At 38.1% G+C, this 22,500-nt stretch overlaps 2 protein-coding genes and 1 pseudogene across 2 annotated transcripts in view; 1 reads left to right on the top strand and 2 right to left on the bottom strand.

Annotated features, from left to right (window-relative positions):
• Window positions 1–17,981, bottom strand: part of LOC146454219 (short transient receptor potential channel 4-like) — a 31,267-nt gene extending 13,286 nt beyond the window's left edge. The window contains exons 1-10 of the mRNA XM_085095721.1: window positions 17,397–17,981; window positions 11,789–11,865; window positions 9,946–10,091; window positions 7,841–8,041; window positions 7,194–7,353; window positions 4,503–4,535; window positions 4,033–4,059; window positions 3,166–3,430; window positions 2,893–2,961; window positions 162–512 (exon numbers count right to left, since the gene is read on the bottom strand). Coding sequence (XP_084951847.1) covers window positions 162–512; window positions 2,893–2,961; window positions 3,166–3,430; window positions 4,033–4,059; window positions 4,503–4,535; window positions 7,194–7,353; window positions 7,841–8,041; window positions 9,946–10,091; window positions 11,789–11,865; window positions 17,397–17,488 — 1,421 coding nt within the window. The 5' untranslated portion in view covers window positions 17,489–17,981. The remainder of the gene's footprint in view (window positions 1–161; window positions 513–2,892; window positions 2,962–3,165; window positions 3,431–4,032; window positions 4,060–4,502; window positions 4,536–7,193; window positions 7,354–7,840; window positions 8,042–9,945; window positions 10,092–11,788; window positions 11,866–17,396) is intronic.
• Window positions 5,195–6,026, top strand: LOC146454220 (uncharacterized; annotated as a pseudogene).
• A 1,694-nt stretch (window positions 17,982–19,675) lies between the features above and the next one.
• Window positions 19,676–22,352, bottom strand: LOC146454221 (uncharacterized). Its single transcript, XM_085095722.1, has 2 exons — window positions 22,270–22,352; window positions 19,676–21,844 (listed from the first exon to the last, which is right to left on the bottom strand). The coding sequence occupies exons 1-2, from the start codon at window positions 22,327–22,329 to the stop codon at window positions 21,140–21,142; spliced, it is 765 nt and encodes a 254-aa protein (XP_084951848.1). The 5' UTR covers window positions 22,330–22,352; the 3' UTR covers window positions 19,676–21,139.
• Window positions 22,353–22,500: the final 148 nt, after the last annotated feature.

Here is a 22,500-nt window from a genome sequence, read left to right on the forward strand (position 1 = left end):
TTCTAAACCTTGTATTTGTAGCCACCATCCATAGGAAACCCGAGTATCACGAGATGCGCAGAACGTATGCGCAGTAACAATAGTAGGCACCGTCCAAAAATCCAGCACCTTAAGGTTTGAGGGATTAATTAAACGCAATAAACGTTTTCACTAGTACTTACGTTTTTTCAGGGTCCTCTTCAACCATTGAAGACTGGGCCACATACACTTTAGTCAGTGTGCTTGAAAAAGCCAATGTAATTGCAATAAAATGCACTACCACTACAATTACATCTTTGATGATGTGAAATAAGGCAATCTGAATAGCGCCAATCCCTTCAATTGTCTCCAACATTTGTCCAAAAACTCTGACGGTCAGGAACATGGTGTTGAAGCCGTATAAATAGCCAACTACAACTAGGACACGGTTGTTCGTTACGGATTCAGATGTCGCGAAAGTAAATATTCTCAGTGGCAATATCACACAGAAAAAAATTAAAATAACAAGGATGTCGAAATGGTTCCAGCGATCACTGTTAGGAAAACAAAATAACATGAAGTCAATATTGTTTTCTCGCTATTCACTTGGTCTGTAGCAATGTTCCTGAACTTAAGGATTTGTAAAGGTAGAATGACGATCTTCACATATCTCCTTTCACAAGAACGCTTTGATATTAACCCCCCCAAAAACTATATATTGTTAAAAAGCTTGATAACTGTAGGATTTAACTTTGTGTTTATGACAAAATATAAAACATCTCAATAATACCAGTGGTAAAGTCGAATTATTCTTTTTGCCTTAACCGGGCTCTCCGCACGTACAAACTGTATAGTCATAATTTGATCTAGCGGAAACCTGGACCTCATAAGCTGCCGGCTTCTAGTTCACCTTTGCCCCCAACTAAACAAATCTTGTACTTTTATCGTTGAGTATATTGATATTTGTAAGTAATAAGCTAGCTTCTTTCCTAAATTACCCAATGACATGACATAGGAAACTTAAATCCAAGATTGTTCTCCAAACCAGTGTCTGCGATTTTTCGAATATGGATTCTTTTTTGCCGTACACCCTCCTAATGCTTGATGTCCAGCCTATTGTACACGCGAGTCTTGTTAAAGAAAGCCTTACGCTGGTTACGGCAATGTTTATCCGTTTCATCCGTAAGACATACTATTGGTCTGCTTTAAGCTTGGCAAAAAATAATATATGCATAAACAAATGTTGGAAGACATGGACCTTAGCTAATAATACAGCGACCTTAAAGCGACATGAAGAGGCATGTTTTATTCACTTCAATTCTCTTTAATCTACATAGTGGAACACAATAGAGCTTAAAGGGGTCGTGTGCAGGCCGCTCTTCTTTTGCCACCTACGTTCCTGAATGCCCAGATAATGAGGTCAAGAGTCACACGAGGAGAAGTCAGAATGCCTGAAAAAAATAGCATGGCACGTTTTGTGAAAGGCCTGATTCCGAACTGATTGGACTTTGGAAGATTCCTTGCTATTATGAGTCACACGAGATTATTGTCAGTATGATCCGAAGTTTAAGTTTTTCTCTGGTGGGTACAGGAATTACGCAAAGGAGAATATAGTGAATCATTCTATATAATCAGTGGCGTGAGGCAAGGCCGTTTTTTTTCTGCCCTCTACCGTTCTTGTTATCAGTGTTGGATTTGGTACGGCGGCAGACATATAACACCAAGACAACGGAGATCCGGTGGACCCTCCATGAAAAGGGAAATGATCTAGACTTTGCAGATGATCAGAATTTCATGAATTTAGCCGTCCGCCACATGAGACAGAAAGTCCAACGTCTATGTTCTAGGTGGATCTCCAGTTCCACGCTTCGAAAACGAACGACATGAAAAGAGTCAAGATCCCTTCTAATACCAGGAGCATGTATCATATGTGATGGGATGGTGTTTGAGCAGGTGTACCTCAGTTTACGTATCTTGGTAGCGTAGTAAATACGAACGATGACACAGAGGAAGATGTCACTGAACGATTTCGATCGTCTCTGCTCGCATTATAGAACTGGAGATATCTCATGCTTGCCGTGACGCCAAAAATTCACGCATTGTTTACAATTCCAGCGGGATCAGGTAAAGCATTGGTAACGAGTTTATTCGTGTTTCTGCTAAATGTATTGATCATGCAGCGGTCGATTAGTTGGAATCCAGTGAATAAAAGTCTGTGCAAATGTCACTTTCAGCGTGAAGAAAACTATCGTAACTCGATAAATAGTGGATCCTGTCCTCAATATTTGCCTACAGTGTACATAATGTTTCGATATTTTTTGGGACTCCCAAATACCCTTCAAAAATTAATTAAGAATTTATATTCCCATTGACCTATCAAATGGTCGATAAAACATCACGTGCAGTGGTTTAAAAATCCGATGAAACCTCCTCCTTGTTAGTATGCGGCATTTAATGTTTTTCTCGTATGCTAATTTCCAACGTTCACAAAAGCTTTTCCAGGGATGTTTTTGAAGCCGTTCAAAAACCTCGCGGCAGGTGTTTTATCGGGTCTAAAACCACTTGGCTGCGCCTCGTGGATCAAAATTTTGATAAAAAAACTGCTGCTCGTGTTTAAACATTACATAATCATGTAGCTTAGACTGTCAGTTCTATTGAAATGGTTTCTTTCTGGTTTAAGGGGATACCTTGCTCCCCTGTGCAACAGTAATTTGTTATTGTTGGTAAGTAGTTTGCTGCATTTGCTCTAAAAGTATATATAACTCCAGAGAGGATGACAAATTTGTAAAGGTTATTACGTTCTTACTATAAGCAGGCTTATATAAGTGCCATTAAAAAAGTAATTGTGGAGTCCCGCTTTTAGGCATAGCTAAATATATATGTTAAATTTAAAGAAGGAAGTTTGAAAATATACGACAACTTAAGGCTACGTACTTGAGATAATTCTTGAGTGCTTTGAGCATCGTTGCCTGGTCTTCTTTACGTACTGATCTGTAGTTATATCTATATCCAAAAACAATTATTGATCAGTATTTGCTTCGATGGTTAATGAAAACCGTTACATTCATAGCCCTAGTGCCGGAGTAATTGATTCTCCCGCCACAACTTTGCCACTCTGATCAATGTCTGGTGGTCTGGTTAGCACTTATGCACAAAAAATGAGAGGCACAATTAAAACAAAGGATAGTAGCGTAATATAACAAGTACCTGAGATACTCCCTTAGCGCCCGTCTTGTCATGTTTTGTTTTCTTTCCTTTTCAAGTTCACTGCGTGCTAAGTCAAATAACTGCTTTAGTTCCATCAAGAGCCGTCCGTAAAGAAAAACCGAAATGGCCCACTCTAGACCACTGAATGAAAGCTGGGAAGGTTCAAGACAAATTGCGAAGTGTAGTCCCAGGAGGGCCAGGTAGCTCAGCATATCCCGAACAAAGATGAAGTAAGGGGCGAGGAAATACTTGAAATATCTGACGACTGTTGATAAATATATTTAAGGTAAGTGGTAATGCAACTAATGACCAATCTGTCTTATTGAAAACAAAGATAACTTGAACCTCACATTTTTCTTGAAAACTAACCAACCGAATTCGGTTTAGTTACAACATCACCGAGCTTAACGTAACACTTACCCCTTGTCTCCCTGTAGATGTGTGTTTACAGCATGAGATTGGTGTGTGAACGGTTAAAGATCCCGATCGGTTAGGGAAGCTCATAAAGTTGAGCCCCATAAAAACTTCAGAATGTTTGTTGATATGATATCAGTCTTAAATGTAAGCACCACTGATCTTTGTTCGTTTGAACTCACATTTGGGTAATGAAGATGGGTTTAAAAGTTATCACTTAATGACGCGGGGATGATGCTGGAGATTTCCCAGCCTTTCAGATGTTTACATAGAATGTTGAAAGATAGATACTTATTGCGTTCGATGATAGGAGAACGCATAATATTCATGTAGCTTTTACGAAATCACTTCCGCCGGTTTATAATGATCGTGTACAGCCTGTCTTACACTTTCACCAGTTTAAGTCCATGCTTATACCCTGACAGAGTGGTCAAAGAATGGGCAAATACTTACCTACTGTACCATGTTCATCATCAGAATCTATTTAATGAAATTGAAAATAAGGGAAAAGGTTGTACTAGTCATTAAAATATTAGTGCAACAAGAGTTCACCATATCATTTATAGACAACTTTGCAGTCAGGGACTGAAGTTTACACAGTTTAATATATCACCACAACCAGTGCCTAATACGAAATGAGATAAAAATAGGATCATGCATACCTAAGGATAGTACATTCAGACGGTAACAATATACAATATGCAATATACAATATATGAGTTATTGACTAATGATGATGTAAAGATGGTTAGATTTTGGCAAAGTTCTATTTTGCGTTTGTGAGGTCGATGCAATCACAGTCATTATTGTAATGATTCTGTTTTTAGTTCTTCGCATCCATTATGTCTGATATACGCTATGTAATTAGCACAATAACAAAATACAGAACTAACAACAGAGATGAATGTTACGGTCTTACTCACCACCATCGTCGGATTTCCAAGCATCCACGAAAACTGTTCAGGTAGAGAAACAAACCATGAAAAAAAAATGTGTTAAATTTTATCAATTTTATAGTGTATTAATCGTATTGAATTCGTCTTGTTTACATGGCAGTTTGCATTTCCAAGTTTTTAACTTGTAGAGCGTCAGTCAGTATTGATGGCTTGCATGTGACGTCATGACGGCCATGTTGGTGTACAGGAACAATGAGATTTTTCTCCTCTGGGAGTTAGCTTCCATTTTTATGCAAATTACGTGAACAAATTTTCTTTTGTTTTGCACACCAACATGGCGGCAATGCAAACCACCTATAAGTCGTTTTAGTTTATATTAATCTATTAAAACGTCCAATACCGTGAGTAACAGCACTTTCTCAAATCATTAATAATTTACGAGATAAGAAATAAAAAATGATTACTGTGTAGGAGGTTTTGAAATGTGATCTTAATTATCATAAAATTTAATGGTTTGAGATAATAGTCCTTTTAAGAGGATGCTCTTCGTTTTTTCAACCCACTTCTCAGTGTTTGGAAATCGGATGAAACACCCTTCCTTGTGTGTGATATATTATTACCAGTTTCGTACGAGTGGTGTATTTTCCAGTAAAACACTCGTGTCTAGTAGACACGAGTGTTTCACTGGAAAATACACCACTCGTACGAAACTGCCGGCAGGGACCCGAGTGGCGTAATTTCCATCTCCTCACTAGCGATGATATTGATGAAGACTTTTCCAGCTTTTTCATGTAATATATCAAAAACGAGTGCGAGTGTTTCATCAGGGGTTCCAAACACCGAGAAACAGATGAAAGCACGATGAAAGCACCGAGTGCTTTTATTGTTTCGAGGTGTTTGGAGCCCCTGATGAAACACGAAGCACGAGTTTTTGACATGACTTCTAAATCACGCCTAAAAATACAATGCAATAAAGCATCCAAAAACAATGTATCCGGCGGGAATGGTAAATAGCTCATGCAAGTCTTTGCCTGTATTTTGAAAGGCGTTTGTCGCATGTTAGCAGTGTTTCATTGTATTCGATGGTTATGGCTGAGAAGGAGAAAGGAAGACCGAGTCGTTTGCCGAAAAGTGTATCTGAGGAACAAGTCCTGGCTGATGAAGCTGCTCCATCTTCTACAAAGTACAAAAACAAATGGGCCTTAAAAATATTTGGGGAATGGCAGCAGCAAAGGGAAATGAAAGTACCGATCTTAAATTCCGGTGGTCTTTTCAAAGATTATGAATTGCACAATGTTAATCCTGTTAGTTGTGAAATAGAGGATATGGATGCCATATCTCTTAACCGACTGGCTCACGAAGTTTGTAATGAAAGTCGCCAAGGATTCTGGGGAAAGGTATCCACCCAGAACTGTGTACGGGATAGTGTGTGGTCTAAAGCGTCATTTGGGAGACAAAAATGGCGACGAGGCGTTGAATCCACTTGATGCTCACGATAAAAGGTACGGGAAATTAAGCACGTTGTTTTTGCTTGTTTGGTATTATTTTTGAGGGGAATAGTTTCAGTTTCAATTTTCACGTTGTGAATAACTTTTCGAAGCACGGTAGTGAATAATTGATTGTATGGTAATTGAGGTTGCTAATTAATATTCAAGTGTCTTGATCAGTGTTTTCATCAGTTTTTGAACTAACCGGAGTAATCTTGATCTAGATTTTCATCGGGTTTCAAGATACATGCACCTCACCAAAATGGGGCACTCCGATTGGCTTATAACCGTATGAATTATTAATGAGTTTGAGAAGGTTGTTTATGCAAACAGTCGGTGAAAAATGGCGAGCGATAGATTTTAATAAAAAGAAAATTACACGGTGGCTTGAAGATATGAATTTTATTTTCGAATGTTAAAAACAATATTGTTTTTACTACTCAAAAATAGAATTCATATCTTCCCTGCGCCGCGTAATATCCTCTATTTATATCATTTGGACGTTGAAATATTTACACATGACCCACTGTTCGCGGCATTGTATTGCGACATGTACGAAACAGAAACGAGGAGCGTTAGGTTGTGGTGTCAGTTATATTGCAACCTAGAATGGACCTTCTTGTTTATAATGTTAACTGTCAAGTACAACAGTGTCTTACTCCAATATTAAGGAATCCTCCGGTCCACTCTTGAAATAAATTAACGTTAAAGTGCCGAAAATATAATCCAATTTCAAATTTCGTGGGAAACATCGAAATAGTATTTCTTTGTCGGAAAAAAACAGATTTGACTATCGCCTATTTTTAGTTTTAAAGTTACAGGGCGCCATGGTAGATTTCATGACGTCATATGGTTGTCCAATTGTTTCAAACAAAAAGAACTTCTGCTTAAAGACAATAGCGGCAACCATATGACGTCATAAAATCCAAAATGGCGGCGCGCGGAAAATTGAAAAGCAAAAATGGGCAATAATCATATATGACTTTTAGGACACTTGAATGTAATTTCACTTTTCAAACTAAAAATTTAGAATTTAGACATTATTTCCAACAATTTAAAGTGAATTTGCTGTCAGAGTGGAGGCTCCCTTGAAATAATATTTGGTCATAATAAGATAAACAAAACGTTACTCTTACAAAAAGCACAACCATTCGTAGTCACCCATCACTTTCTCTGAAGAAGGGCTTAATTTTAAGGCAATTTTTAAATTATTCGATTTGTGTTACATTACTTTTCGCAATAAATCCAAACACGACTAGAGGAAACAGGAAGATGTCAAAAAGACACCATATGTTGAGAAAAAGCCACCACGGTGTTGACGCTTTTAGGTAACGCTGACCACCATACCATCTCTCCGCCATTAGATCAGTAATGATAGGATGATCGAAAAACTGCAAGGAAAATAAAAAACATAATTTCACTTTTCCCTCCCAAAATAAATGCAAAAAATGTAACGTCAGCAGAGGTTTAGCCAACGGAAAATTGACTATCTTATTATCTTTTCCCCTCCCTTTTTTGTATTTTTTGTATCACTTTTTTGAAAGTGAAGTCGATCTGTAGGTAATTGCGGTCAATAAATGAAAACTGTCATGATTGATGCATGCGTGTCGGTGAGTTTTAAATGCAAACTTGAAAAAAAATATACGTTAAGGTCGCCAAAGTCAAAATGGGTGCACTGAGGAAAGCGGCCGTGGCTCAAACAAAGAACAGCTTGGTCGAAGAAAAAAAAAAATCGAGAACGGAAAGGTGGGGAAAAGATACCATAAGAGTATATATAGGTCTGAAATTATCTTTCAATTGCTTGGTGGCGTCGGTTCTCAAAATCCGGGGGTCGTAGGTTCTTTACCTCGAGTGGTCTACATTTCCTTACTTCCTTACCTTTTTTTGTTCAAGTTTTATAGCAGTCTCCATGATAACGTCTGTGTGAGGATTTGTGGAAAAGCCTTCCCTTAATTCGTCATCATATTTCAGAGGGTCAAGGAAACGCAAAGTAAACTCTTCCACACGATTGGCAAGATCATTAAAATCCGCTTTATCGTGCTCATTCTTTTCTGCCCGCTCATGGAGTACTTCAGTGACCTGAAAATAAAAAAGAAGAACGTGGTAAACCCAACGCCTTTTCGTGGGATGTCAGTCCAGTGCAGTGGGTTTATCAACGCTTCTAGTCGTCGCATTCTACAGAAACGTAAGTAAACTTCGATTCGACGAACCAGCTTTGCAGACTCTAATATCCCGAATAAAGAACAGAATGTCTGTCACAGTAAAGGTCACCTCAATGCTTAAGCGTGAATTAAATCTGATGATGTTAAGAGCGATTTGACGGTACGATTTTGCCTACGATTCGTCGCATGCAACACGCTTACGCCATGCCTACAACACGAATCGCGTTGTGTAAATCAACCTACAACATCCTTACGACAGACGCACACAACACGAAAAATGTCGTAGGATTTTAAAATATGTTTTAAAATCCTACGACAATTGTAGGTAAAGGCAATGTTGAGTGGCGAGAGTTGGGTACGATTTTTACATGACGCAAGCAGCGCGCGCTCTAGAAATCGCATGCGACAGTCGTAAGAGAAAATCGTACCGTCTAAATCGCCCTTTAGGGACATGGAAAAGTCCTCTCACTCGTCTCACTCTACAATCTTCCATGAAAAAGAAAGCATCACATGGAAGTGTACACTTCAATGGATAACAAGGATTTCTCCCATTGTGCCCAAGCACGTACGACAGACTAACGAGCACCCGTGATTTCGTAAATAAATCATTTTGGTAGCTGATGTCTTGGATACTAATGCAGAGGATAAGCTTGTGTCCAAAACAAAAACGACTGGCAAAGAAGGTTAAAATCTGTCATGAACTCGTTTGTCAAGGGCGTTACCAACCGATACACCAGAGTGACAGGAAGGGTTTATATGTCAAGTAACTTTAAAAGTAATTGCTACGTGGTGCAAACTGTAACGGTCCTGAAGAGAGGAGGGAGGTGGGGGAAGGCACTTTGGGGAGGGAACTAAATCTAAATTCCAGTTCCCAGCCCAATTTCTGTCCAATTCGCAGCCCAAATGTTACCCCGAATACCAATTCCAGTGCCAGAATCACAAAAAGCAGTAAAAGGAAAAGAAATAGATGTTATCATAGAAAATGCATTAACGCCACAAACTATTAGACATCAGGAAACTCGCACATCTGGTCTGTACAAATATTCTGATTTAGTCGCCCAAGAATATTCACTAAATCTTTCTTTAAGTTAATAAGCAAAGCTCTGTTCCCTGCGGAGGACAACCTGCCTAAATGTCAACCAATGAGATTTGTTTCTTTGATGCGTATTTCAGTAATAATGCGCAATATGACAAACCTAAGATATTTTACAGTAAATTTCACGAGAACGATAGGCATTCTGGGCGATGACTTTATTACAAAGGAATTAAACAATCACCATCATTTATATGGCCCTGTTAATTAGAAAGTGGCATTTATTCGATTTCTTGGGAAAACATGGAGTATACTTATTCTGTGAGATACAAGAACGGCCTTCTTAAAATTTCAAGTTGAACCTAGTGATGGCACAAGTCGAAAAATCTGTTTCACTTATATTTTGCTCCAAGAAACGCCCTCGCCAGAAATTAAACCACACATACAGGCTGTAGCTAGGTTTCTCCCGGATACGACTTCCTTCCCTTGTGAACTGTCCTTGAAAGCCGGGAGACTAAGGTAATTCACAAATTGCATTCCCAAGGGCCTCTAGCTCAGGGCCAGCTCACTTACACCAAACCGGTATGCAGAAATCATGGTTGACTAAATCAAATTCAAGGCACATTTTCAACTGCTTGTTTCTTTGCAAGTCTTTTTTTTTTTTTTTTTTTTACTGAATTACACCTCCAAAGTTCACTTTCATATGCCCTTTCATCCGTGGTTCTTTTATTCGTGTATTCAGTATTGCAGTGATAATAGCATCCCAGGCCTAATTACATTGAACTTACCCTTATGGCCAATAAAAGTGGATTGTTCCCTGCCTCCATTAGTTCCTTTGCTGTTAATTCTTCTTCGACTTTATGATACTTTTCATTTTCAACTGTCTCTATCAATTTAATTTCACGTTTTCTTGGATTCTCGTTTTCATGTGGACCTAGTAAATAAAAATAGCTTAGGTTTTAAAGTCGAAAGTTAGAAATATCCAACTCCTGATGCGTAAGGGATGGAATTTTTACATTTACTTTAATCCGTGTGAGCATTTTCTTTAAAAAAAAAGTACAAATTTCATCTTTTATTCAGATTCGTGTCTTCAAGACATTTTAATTTTGTCATGGCATTGCTTTTTTGTTTACAATGCTGCTGAATGCCAATACTTTTGATTCTTGGTTAAATGTTTGGTCCTCAAAGCAGCTGGTTTAAATGTGTAAGACAGCAAAGAACCATCACACGATGCTTAGAGTATAATTGTATTGCATCGCCACTTCACCTTTAGTATCCCATTTAACAGCTGTGTGCTTATTGAACCAACCTTAAGTGGAAATCAAAGCGGGGCTAGAATTGTCCCTGTTTCGATAGAAACACTTGCTACTTTCACATGAAAATCACGTCATGTTAAGCTTGTATCATCGTCATAGATACAGATACCCGCAAAGTCAGCTTAGTGGGAATGCTCACGTTCAACAATGCTTAAAACGGTGGCCAAACGTATGCACGATTATTTTTCACACCGCTACAAGTATAATGGTATCAAACGAATGCCAAGTCATTGGCGAACAACTCGTGCTCATTTTTTCGTGATGGTAGGCTGCCGTCGCAACAGTATAACTGTTAGAACACCCCTTAATTTAACTAAAGTGTTCGTAACTGTAAAACCGTCAATGCGGGTAGTCAAAGTATAAGTGGTGGGACGCTAGCTAAAAGAAAAAGAATAGTGACGGAATCCATGCACTACAACGAATAAAAACGTTTAAGGCGAGTGAGTTGACAAAATATCACCACAACTTTCTTAAGATTCCTGACGACCTAAGGAACAACTTTTAAAGGGTGTAATTTTCTACCTTTTTTTCTTTGTTCTGTATTGAGGGTGTAATACCAATCAAAAATGTGTAGTCGTTCAGGATCTTAGAACGTTAAATGAAAAGGGGGAAAACAGTGGGGTTTATCAAATTGATTGAAATTAAGATTTAAAGGAGATTTAAAACTACAATTTTAAGTTAAAAAATAAATAAATCAATAAATCAGCCGTAAGTCAGTCGTTTTATCAATCAATCAGTCAGTCAATCAATCAATCAATCAATCAATCAGTCAGTTCTGATTATTATTCAAGAAAAAGATCATCGAAGTGTGCAGAGTGCTGTTCAACTGGGTGTCGAAAGTAATTTGGCGTTTATTTTGCTTTTGTTTTCTTTACTACACCCTGTGATTGGTTATAAAACGACAACAGTTTCTCAGCCAATGAGACGCGAAAATCAAACCGAAACCGATTCGAGCCGTTTTCCCACGCCTAATACGCCTGTTACCTGTATTTGCTTAGAATTCTCATTGATTCTCTGCCCTCTTTGCGTCTGTGGTGATTGACTAGAGCAATTACTTTGGTTTCAATATATTTGGTGTCAATATATTTATTGCATAGCAGTAACTGGAGACACTCCCCTGATAAAATTGAGAAGAGGGAAAAACCAACCAAAACAGCAGAAGGAGGAGACCCAACAACAAACGCATCAGTCTACATTCACAATTAGTTACTGCGCCGTTGACTTTTGCATTCATTAATTCGTTTATTTTCCTTCCTCCCCCCCCTCCCCCTTCTCTATTCTTTTTCATTAGGTATTAGACCCTGTTTTCCCATACCAGTGTCTTGATCATCTTCTGTTAATTCTGTTGCTGGCTCAATGGACACTGCCACTTGGTCATTTGCCATCATGTCACTACACAAAGTGTAAGAAAATAAAGGTTATTAGCAAAAGATAACAACAGCAGCAGCAACATCCAAAGAACTCCTATGGAATTTTCACTCGATATACTCGTGTTCAAAGTATTCAACTCAACACCCCCAGCTCAACCACCAGGTTCACCCAACATAGTTATGTGACTAAACATATGTATTGTCTAACGAAGAGTGTGATTGCTTGACACAATATTTAAGGCAGATTCTGCATGTGTAACGGTTGGCCCTTGCCGGAATTATCTATCTAGAGTCAGGTATATAGATGGCTTCGTGTTAAGGCCAATTTAAACGGTTTCAACATTTGCCCAACATCCGTTCAACAAAAGTTGAACGGATGTTGGGCAAATGTTAGATGAACGGAGTGTTCAAACGGCTTCAACGCCATTCAACATTTTCAAGAACAAAGAAAATGTTAAATCAATGTTTAATGAAAGTTTAAGCCAGTTTAAAATTGATTCAATACACTTTCAGCAAGCTTTCAACATTTTTTACGCTTTCAACAATGTTGGAAGACCTGTTCTCAAACTCATTAATAATTCATGCAGTCAAAAGCCAATAAATGACCTCCATTTCGGTCAGGTGGATGAATCTTGATACCCCAATGAAACACCAGATGAAACACCACCAGGTTTTCATCTGAGATGAAACATGTTTTTCATCTGAGATCAAGCATTTGCATTTTAATGAGATTAATTTCTTATTGTTTCATTTGAGAAGACATGTCAAAAACTCGGGCTTCGTGCTTTATCACGGGTTCCAAATACCTCGAAACAGATGAAAGCACTCGGCCTGCGGCCTCGTGCTTTCATCTGTTTCTCGGTATTTGGAACCCGTGATAAAGCACTCGCCCTCGTTTTTGACATATTACTTCAAACCTCCCCGACACTTGGTTCAACAATTGTATTGAACACATGTTGAAGCAAATGTTAAAACTGTTTAAACGGGCCTTTAAGAACATCATGATCAGTTGCAAACAGGAGTCGATTTCATTTTAGAAAAGATACCCATTAGGTTGCTTGTATGATCAGGAGTACTTTTCTGTAGTCTCTTATTGTCTCACGTACACGTAATTATAATTGTTAACAGTGCGCTATGCGCTTGAGCTACAAAATGGTTTGACTGGACCTGATCACATCATTTTATTTCTGTCTATGCGTTGCGCTATCACAACACCGAGAAAGTTTCGAATTTCATAACTCCTACTATAGTTCGATAATGTTTATAGTTCTGCAAAGAACATTTTTTTTTCTCACGTGAAATTGCTCCAGAGCACCAGGAGGAAAAGACCAAGTGATTTCCCAGAGAAAGAACAAACCATAACCATTTTGTAGCAATTTCTTCAAAATACACAGAAAGAAGTCGAAAAATTGACCCCTTTTTTTCAATTTGCAACCCGCATTTCCACCCTAGTCATCACAAGCCAAAGATAATTTCTGCAAAGGAATCGTCGTCTGACTGCCTGAAAAGTTACACAAAAGTTGCACAACAACGAACAAGAGTCTTGAGTGTTTTTTAACGGAAAAAAATCATTCCTTTTTAAGCGGATTCATACGCTCAGTGAAGTATTGAACTTTCTAGACTCAAAACAGAGCGGGGCAAAATCGAACAATAGGCTCATTTTGCAGTTGCTTACTCAGTGACCGGGCCTATTAATGGCAGCGAGGCTGCAGGTGACCTTGTATTGATACAGACCTCACTGTTTTTATCATGTAAATTGTGTTGTTGTGATGCAAACTAGCCTGCATTTGCATAAGAAAAGTAAAGAGATTTGTATCAAAACAAGGTCACCGGCAGCCTCGCTTCCAGCCATAAGCAAGGTAACACAGCAACAACTGTAAAATGGTCTATTGTCAGAAATTGTCAAGAGTAAACAAAAGAAAACTATTGAATTGTTCAGTTCACAGTCGTGATTAACAACAATGTCCCCAACATTGTTTTCTTCATTTCAAACATGATTGAATCATGTCATGAGGAGTGGAATATGGCTAAGAATGAGTTAAAGTCACTCACTAATCATTAATCCTGGGATGTTACTCTTTTACAAGATCTAGTGAGCTACACAAGGGAACAAAGGCTCTGAAGGCTAGAGACCTTTAATGTTCCACTTGCACGAAGAAGCTAGAGCCTGAAATGTTGAGAGAGTTTCTGCTCGCAGGGCGACTTAGAATTACGAGTTCCGCTTTGCATGATTGTTATAGCTTGGTATTCCGCACGCACGCAAGACAAATCAATTTTAATTTGCTTACATTTTGTCTGCGTTCAACAACCTCGCCGAGTAACTGGAAAGACATGGAGAGATTTCATAGCGAGCTTAAAGAACCAAAGAAAGTTTCTAGATTTGTTTAGTAGTCATTCATGTTTCCAAGATAACGCTAGAGATAAATAATGCACTGTTTAAAGACATTTCAATTTGTTAAAGAATATTCAATGGATTGCAGTTGTCAAGGCGTACGAAATTTAATCACTTTGGCTGCTTTTACAAAAAATGTGTACCACTTGCGGACGGTAGCACCCATCAATAACTGAAAAAATAGTTGTCCTTCTGCCAATGTTAAGTTACAAAAATATTTATTTCTCGAGCTAGCCAGTTTATTGAAGTCGTAATTCAAAATACCTTGATAGGTATGCGAATTGTTTCATTTTTTCCGTGTCCCTGTTTAATCAACTTCCCTGTCAGTTATCGACAACTGAAACAGCGTACTTTGGCAATGTTGGCATGGCTATTAATGTCGTCACCATCACCAGCAAAATAACGCACTTCAAACCAAAATACATCCGAATTAATTGAAATAAAAAAAAAGCAGTGATTTACCCAATAAGAGAGGGACGAAATTAAAGCCTGGCTGGTTATAAGTGAACAAAATAAAAACCTATAATACCGTGTTTCTGTTTTAAGACTTCGATTCGTATTAGGGAAATAACTATAAAAATGTGGCTGTTGTCATTGTCAGGGCAAGCCGTGTTAGCGTGTAATTATCAGTACCATAATCCCCTTTGAAAAGCTGTTACCTCACTCTCCTTAGTTCAAACTTACTGTTGTCGTCATAAAGGAAAACTCTCAATCACATAACCTACAATGTACATCAAACTAAGTAGAAACTTCTCACAAAACTATCCACTAGAGCAATCAATATCTCTACATTAAATTAATCGACAAGTAAAACGAAAAACTCCAACGACAAATAAGCAAACAAACAGCCTAAAGAGACACAAGTGCAAGGGCAATTTTCATGTGATAGTTTGTATCAGCAAATGTCCTCAGCATTACCGTTACCATAATTATGCACTTCAAAATTGAATCATGACGAAAGGAATGGATCAGAATAAGGAAAAAGTAACTCACCTATTATTAATAACACGCGAAGAAACTTCGGCGCCACCTGTACGAAGTGGAGGAAGATGCTCCTGTTTTTGCTTGATTTCAATTCGGCCTGGCTCGTGATATTTAAGATAAGAGCAAAGGACCATGTCCCATGAACCTAGTTTAATGGCCTTAGCTCCCACGAGTCTCTGGTAGCTCAGTGGTAGAGCATCCGAACTAGTAATCGGAAGGTCTTAGGTTCGACTCCTGATAGAAGCACTCGGAATTTCTTTTTTCCGAGTTTGCCTGTGTCATTACTGAATAATACATCATTCTCAAAATGTATATTATTATATGATTAGTACCCTGACCACTCTTGTAATTTAGCTGTTTAAAAGCTACAAAAAGAATAATTAAACTGAAAATTATTATTATTATTATCATCATCATCATCATCATCATCATCATCATCATCATCATCATCATCATCATCATCATCATCATCATCATCATTATTATTATTATTATTATTATAACCCGTTTCTCGTTTTTTATCTTTCCAATGTTTTAAATCGCCTCTTGGTCTATTATTCTATAGAATGTTTGCAAGAACACTAGAACCACTGGAATTAACGGCCAAGATCATAGTTTGTTGAGGGAAACTGGTTGTGATTCCCGGCAAACTTCAGAGAGTAAACAATAGCCAGGATTCTGATGTTGACAATAGCCAATCAGGTCTGTCTGATCACACACAGCTTCAAAACAAAAAGGTGGACGATGAGCGCGATCTTTTCATCTTCAGACAGTTTGCTTTTGTTTAAACAGGAGTCATTTTATCCTTGAGTGAACGTACATTGTGCCTAGAAACCAGCACGTACATTGTAAACATCAGGATCGATTCATGCTATCATGATTTTTAAAATAGAAATAAGTACGTCATTTACTTTGTAAAGGTGGGTGAAGTATTAAGAGAGTTTCTGCTTGCAGGGCGGATTGGCATTACGAGTTCATCTTGCGTTATCGGAATAGCTTGGTCAGATTGCGGACGCGTACAAGACAAATCAACATAATTTCACTTTCCTTGTGTCTCCCTCCATGACAGCCGAAGCGAGTAACTGGAAGGGTCATGGGATATTTCATAGCAAGTTTAAAGAAGCAAACAAACTTTCCTAGATTTGCTGTATAGCCATTCATCAATTTCCAAGATAACAATGGTCAAAAATTAATGTACGGTTTAAAGACTTTCCTTGCATGACATTTGCTAAAGAAAATTAAATGGCGTTGCAGTTGTGAAGGCGTAGGAAAGTTAATCACTTTGACTGCTTTTATAGAAAATGTTTGCCACTAACGACCCATCAACAACTGAGAAAAAAATACCTCTCCTTCTGCCAAGGTTAAGTCATCATAGTTCCTCGAACTAATCAGGTTATTGAAGTCACAATTCAGAAGCTCTTTGCATAGGTATGCAAATTGTTTCTTTTTTCTCTCGTCGCTGTTTAATCAACTTCCCGTGTCAGGTATCGACAATTGAACAGCATATTTTGGCAATTTCTTTGCATGGCTATTAATGTTGTCACCATCACTAATATTAAAACGCAATTCAAACCGAAATAAAATATTGAATATTGACATAAAATTGTAAACAATTATTTATTACTAAAAATCCCGTCATGCACTCGTAAGGGATGGACGAAATATGCCTACCTCGTTGTTAGTAAATAAATAACCTATTCTGCCATGTTACTGTCTTCAAGACTTCGGCTCGTATAAGTAAGATACCTATACAAACGTGACTGATGCCATGGTCAAAAGATGTGTTAAGTATGTAATAATAATCATCACCATAAAACGCTCTGAAAAGCTGTTACTCCACTCTCTTTAGTTCAAACTTAATGTTATCATCACAAAGGGAAATTCTCAATCACATTATCTACAATGCAGATCACACTAAATAAAAACTCTGCACACAACTATCCACACGGCAATCAATAATACCTCGGCATTCAATTAAGCGTCAAATAAAACGAAAAATTTAATGAGTAATAAACAAACAGATGAATTAAAGCTTAAAGAGACACTTTGACGATTTACAAGGATCATTTAACTGATGTGATAGTTTGTATCAGCAAATGTCCTCAGCATTACCGTTACCATTATGCACTTCAAAATTGAATCATGCCGAAGGTAATATTTTCGAATAAGTGACTCACCTATTATCAATGCCCTGCGGAGAAACTTTGGCACCACCTGTACGAAGAAGATGAAGACGCTCTCGTTTAGGCTCGATTTCGGTGAGGCTCATGATATTTCGGATAGGTCCAAAGGACCAAGGAAAATTTATGTTATTAGCAACTCGTTTTCTATTTCTCCAATGCTTTTGAAATCGCTTATCGATTATCTTATTCTATAGAATGCTTGCAAGCCACCAGACCACTGGAATAAAGCGCCCAGATCTTAGTTTGTAGAGGGAAACTGGTTGTGAAGCTAGGCAAACTTCAGAAGCGAAACAATAGCGAGGATTCGGATGGCATTTTAATAGCCAATCACGCTTACTCTGGTCACGCACAGTCTCAAAAGAAAAAGGTGGATGATGAGCGCGCTCTTTTCATTTTTAGAGACAGTATTGAAGCGATACTGGAAATTTTAGAGAGTTATGAAAAGCTACAGGAACGATTTGTGTCTGCTGTGGGTAAGGTGAATGTAAAGCATTTCAACAGGAGTCGTTTTTAAGCTTCAGTGAACTTACATTGTGCCTTAGAAACCAGTACGTGCATTGTAAACATCAGGATCGACTCTCTATATTTTTAAAGGTAGAAATTATTACGTTATTTGTAAAAATTACTAAAGACAGACCGTTCAGGATTACCGAAAATAAGTTGATGTTGATTGGCAGCTTGATATACAGTCGTACTAAATACAAATTTCCGTTAAAAGTTGTCAACACCACGGTCGATTGATTCTTATCAGACAGTGCTTTGATCAAGGCTAAAAATAAAGCGTCAAAGGACGCTTTTGTTTATATTCACTGTATATTGATAGATCAGTTCGGTTGTAAGCTTTCCTAACTATGCTTTCTCCATAAGTATAGGGTTTAACATTATATTATTAAATACGCCTCGTTATACTGGACAAGCCTAATGCGTCTCTCAGCGCTGCGAACTAGTCTTAATATATGCCTTACCGTTGTACAGATTCCGGATCAGAAGACATTATTTGCGAAAGCTGTGGGAAGAAATCTAAGACCACAGGGGGCTTGAAAAGACACAAAGCAGCCAACAACGGAGGTTGTTTAATAATAACAATGGTTTATTGTAGAGTATCCAACAAAATGAGGTTCTTCATCTACAATATCTACACTATAAATCAACTCCAAATAAAACAAAATAAAAATAAAGAATACATACATATGTACAATTGTATTTACTGCTTAAGGTTCCTTACATGAAAGATGTGTCTTCACACTACGACAAAAGGAATTATACTCAGTTATGTTTCTAATAGCTACAGGGAGCTTATTAAAAATAGCTGCTGCCGAGTGCTGGAAAGTTCCTGATTGTCTCGGAATAGAAAGGACAGGCGCTGTAAGCAGTGACCTTGTGTAGATTTAGTTTAAGATATTCAGGAAACGCATCATTATATAGCGACTTATGAGTTAAATTGAGTTTATTTACTCAACGTTCTTATTTTGCCCCAGTCATCCTTGCTGATATTGTCAACACTGCTCTACTAAAGGTGAAACACTTAAGGAGGCTCGCAGCAGTTTTTCTGGACTGAGGGTGGAAGTTTTAAAATTACAATCTCGCATACAAGATAAACTTTGATCTCCTTCATACTACATCATCATTTTAACATATGATCAAAGTTAATTTTCTCATCGGTTTCGAAGCAACCGCTATTACCATAGCAACGGAAACGCATAGCCTCTCATTTTAAACAATGTCGATTATCTCGAAATCTATTCAGACACTTTAATGACGAAACTTTGGGGATTTAAACTACTCAATCTAGACAACTTGTAGATGAAATTAGAAAAAAATCTGTGACAGCTTTTTCAAGTAAATAATGTATCAATTTTTACGGGGTGATTTTGTTTATTGCCGCATTTTTCACCAATATCTCTGGCAAAATAAAACTTGGCACTTTTTCTTTTCTTTAAAAGGTCTTTGCCCATAGCAAAAACATTATAAAAATGTATATTGAGCTTCATGGGTGTCTCCGATTTTAAGATATTTATGTTTGAAAACAGTTAAAATAAAGCGCAGATGAATGAAAAAGTTCGTATTTTGTATACTATGAGAAATCTATGAAATACCTACACAGATTTTTCTGTTAAATTACAAGCGGTTAAAGTAAGAATTCTTTTTGATATTCCCGCAAATTTTAGGCTCAAGAACCGAAACCGGTGTTAGATAAGAAGGCTGAATCTTGGTCAAGTTTCAGTCGTTATTCGCTTTCTCCGAACAAGGGTTATATTTTGTTTGTCCGGTCTAGGAAGTTGTTGTCAGGAGAAAGAAGTCCAAAGGCAGGATAGCTAGGCTCAACCAGTTAAGTCCACATCTGAAGAAATGACTTTTACATGTACATTTTCCTATTGTTACAGCGGCACGTGCACTAAAAGGATTTTTTGTGGAAATAAAATGTGTCGGGGCCAGGGACTAGATTTACGTAGCCCTCCTAAGTTAAGATGTATCTTAAGAAATGTTTCTTCACACCACAGCAAATATTAGCAATGCAATAGGCTATTGTCAAGAAACAGTACTTAGGGCACATGCTAACTCACGAGGGTTTCGTGAATCAAGCCCCAGAATTACAAAGTCCTCCTAAGGTAAGATGTATCCTAAATCCTAAGTGTTGCTTCATAACAAAGAGAGTACCGTGAAAGTCACAATATAGGCTACTGGGGGATGACCAAAATTACTTAGGGATGCATCTTGATTTAGGAGAGCCTCGTGAATCTGGCCCCAGTTCCCAAACTTTGAACGTTATTAACCACCCGCGCCATTGCCTCTCTACCAAAAGAACTTTTTTGTTCCAAAATTAGTCAAAGAAACTTAACGTTACCTTAGAGATCTTTCAACAAAATCTTACTAGATAAAATTTTTAACTATCTTGACTGGTAAATTTTTTAACACTTTTATTGTTCTGGCCTGGCAATGTCAAATGACTGACTGAACTTCGTTATCACGTGCCTTTAATACCTTAAACTTTCAGGTACACTGGTTCTCAGTTGCTTTAAGGAGCTGATTCCCTAATATAACTCAAAATGGTCACAAAATAGATTTGCTTCAAATCTTGCATGTGAATTACACTTTGTCTAGCCACTTTAAAAAACATGCGTTATTTCTCAGTTTACAGGGAATTCCTCATTGGGAAAAAAAATGAGTTTTTTTATATAGATGCACAATTTTAGCAACTTTGATAACTTCTCAAAACAAAAGGTAATTTCTGATAGTGGCCTGGGTCGATGAGCCTAAAATGCCTAAAATTACCAACTTTGAGGGGAATGGGTGTACAGAGAATGTCACGCTAAATCGATAAAATCGTTTTTAGCCATCCGCGAAAAGTAATGGATGTGCATGCTTTTTACTGAGTACTGTTGTCGTCTTCAATATGTCGAGACAAATTTAAAATAGCGCCCCTTTTTACCCTTGAAACTCCACTATCAACATATATATTCTACACCATGTTCTAAAAAAGCATGTACTTCTTATGGTATATGTGGTGTACATGTATCAGGAGAATTCATTAAGACATCGAGGCGTTTTATATTTGGTGATCGTTTCCTTCATTGTCATAACCTGCAGGGCGTAAGAGTCAAGCAGTGATATAACTATAATTCTATTTTTCATTTACATCATTGAAAGATGAAAGAGGCTGTTTAAATGAAATAGTTATAGACGAAACGTTTCCTGGTCATTTTGAATTGTCTTCCTTGATTTGAGCCACGCTCCAATCAAGCCAAGTATCCACCAAACCACCACTGGGTCGTCGCATCATCTCCTGCGGTGCAACGGAAGTTGCTGTTGATAGCGTAATAGTAACCAAAATTATCTTCACTGGGCACAGCCTCAGAGTTAGGTTTGAACTCACAACCAGAGAAACTGCTGTCCACGTGAGGGAAGTACCTACTCTGAAGCTGCCAGAATTGAACCGTGGTGCCATTGCCAGCCGCGTGTCCACGGATGTTCACATACTCCACCGGAAAGCAGTGGCCATAACCAAGAAATTTCGTGAAATCCAGGTCGCTGAACTTGCCCCTGAAGTAATCTCTATAATCAATTGGTTTCTGCAGGTTTTGGAAGCGGGGTTGGTTGAAACTGCAGGTTACGCGCCAGTGTGTGGAACGGCTACGAAGACTTTTCATTCGGTCCAGGGACTGGCGGTACGCGTTCCAATTTGGCGTATTCTGGTTGATAGGTGCATCTTGGAGGAATGTTTTGCTTCGAAAATGAGGCAAGCTCCTTGATGCCCTGTTCCAAGACACGACTAGGGTCCATGCTGCACCCGGCTCAGAGGAAAGGTCACAATAAACGACGGATCGCTTTCCTTCATCGTCAAAAAGCCAGTAGAGGCCGTTTTCGAACATGCCATTTTGCAGATAGTCGAGACAGGAGCGGGCAATGAAGCAGTTATTCCCCAGATGGATCTCATTAGAAGACTACAATATAAAATAACGAAACGAACATCACTCTTTCAGTTCCTTAAACAAAACTTATCCGCATATCACTTCGAAACGCCTCGAGCAAAAGTTTACCCATAACTCTTTACTTAGTGTTTATTGTCCGATAACTGTTTTTCCAAAATTATTAATCCATACAAAAGATATATATTTCTATATATTGAATCCTGTTAATACCAATGCAAAAGTTTGAGACTAAAATTTTGAAAGAAATATCAGTTGCGTGGGCCATAAGCCTTGGTCCGAATAGAAACAAAAAAGGGGGAACTTTTTTTTACACTACGTAGTCCTAACAATTGCATTTCGATGAAAGACCGAGTTTGGAAGGTGACAATTGAACTCTGAGAAAATGCAGCTTGATGGAGAAACAAAACAGTGTAACTGAGGCATTTCAAAGAACCCACCTCGCCTTGGACAAGAGGGAAAGCCGCAATAAAAATCCAGAAGAAAACAACAGCCTTCATGTTGTACTAACTCCTCAAAGCTCACGAGCTGAACTGGGCTGCGTTTGTTAACCTAGCACTTATAAACCTACCCCGTAACAAGGACGTGCCAAAATCAACATATATTGGTACTTCCACGTGCGAGATTAATATTGGCTTAGGTCACATGCGAAATTGTTAAATTTCCTTTTT

This window comes from Pavona decussata, unplaced genomic scaffold (genome assembly GCF_977016875.1).
Source record: "Pavona decussata unplaced genomic scaffold, jaPavDecu1.1 SCAFFOLD_308, whole genome shotgun sequence".
Lineage (NCBI taxonomy): Eukaryota > Metazoa > Cnidaria > Anthozoa > Scleractinia > Agariciidae > Pavona > Pavona decussata.

What these genes read in the sequence shown, in the direction of transcription:
- LOC146454221 (XM_085095722.1), bottom strand. Translation starts at nt 22,329, where the DNA reads ATGAAGGCTGTTGTTTTCTTCTGGATTTTTATTGCGGCTTTCCCTCTT. An exon ending in TCCCTCTTGTCCAAGGCGAG is followed by an intron (nt 21,845 to 22,269) that starts GTGGGTTCTTTG and finishes TTTATATTGTAG; the next exon opens with TCTTCTAATGAGATCCATCT.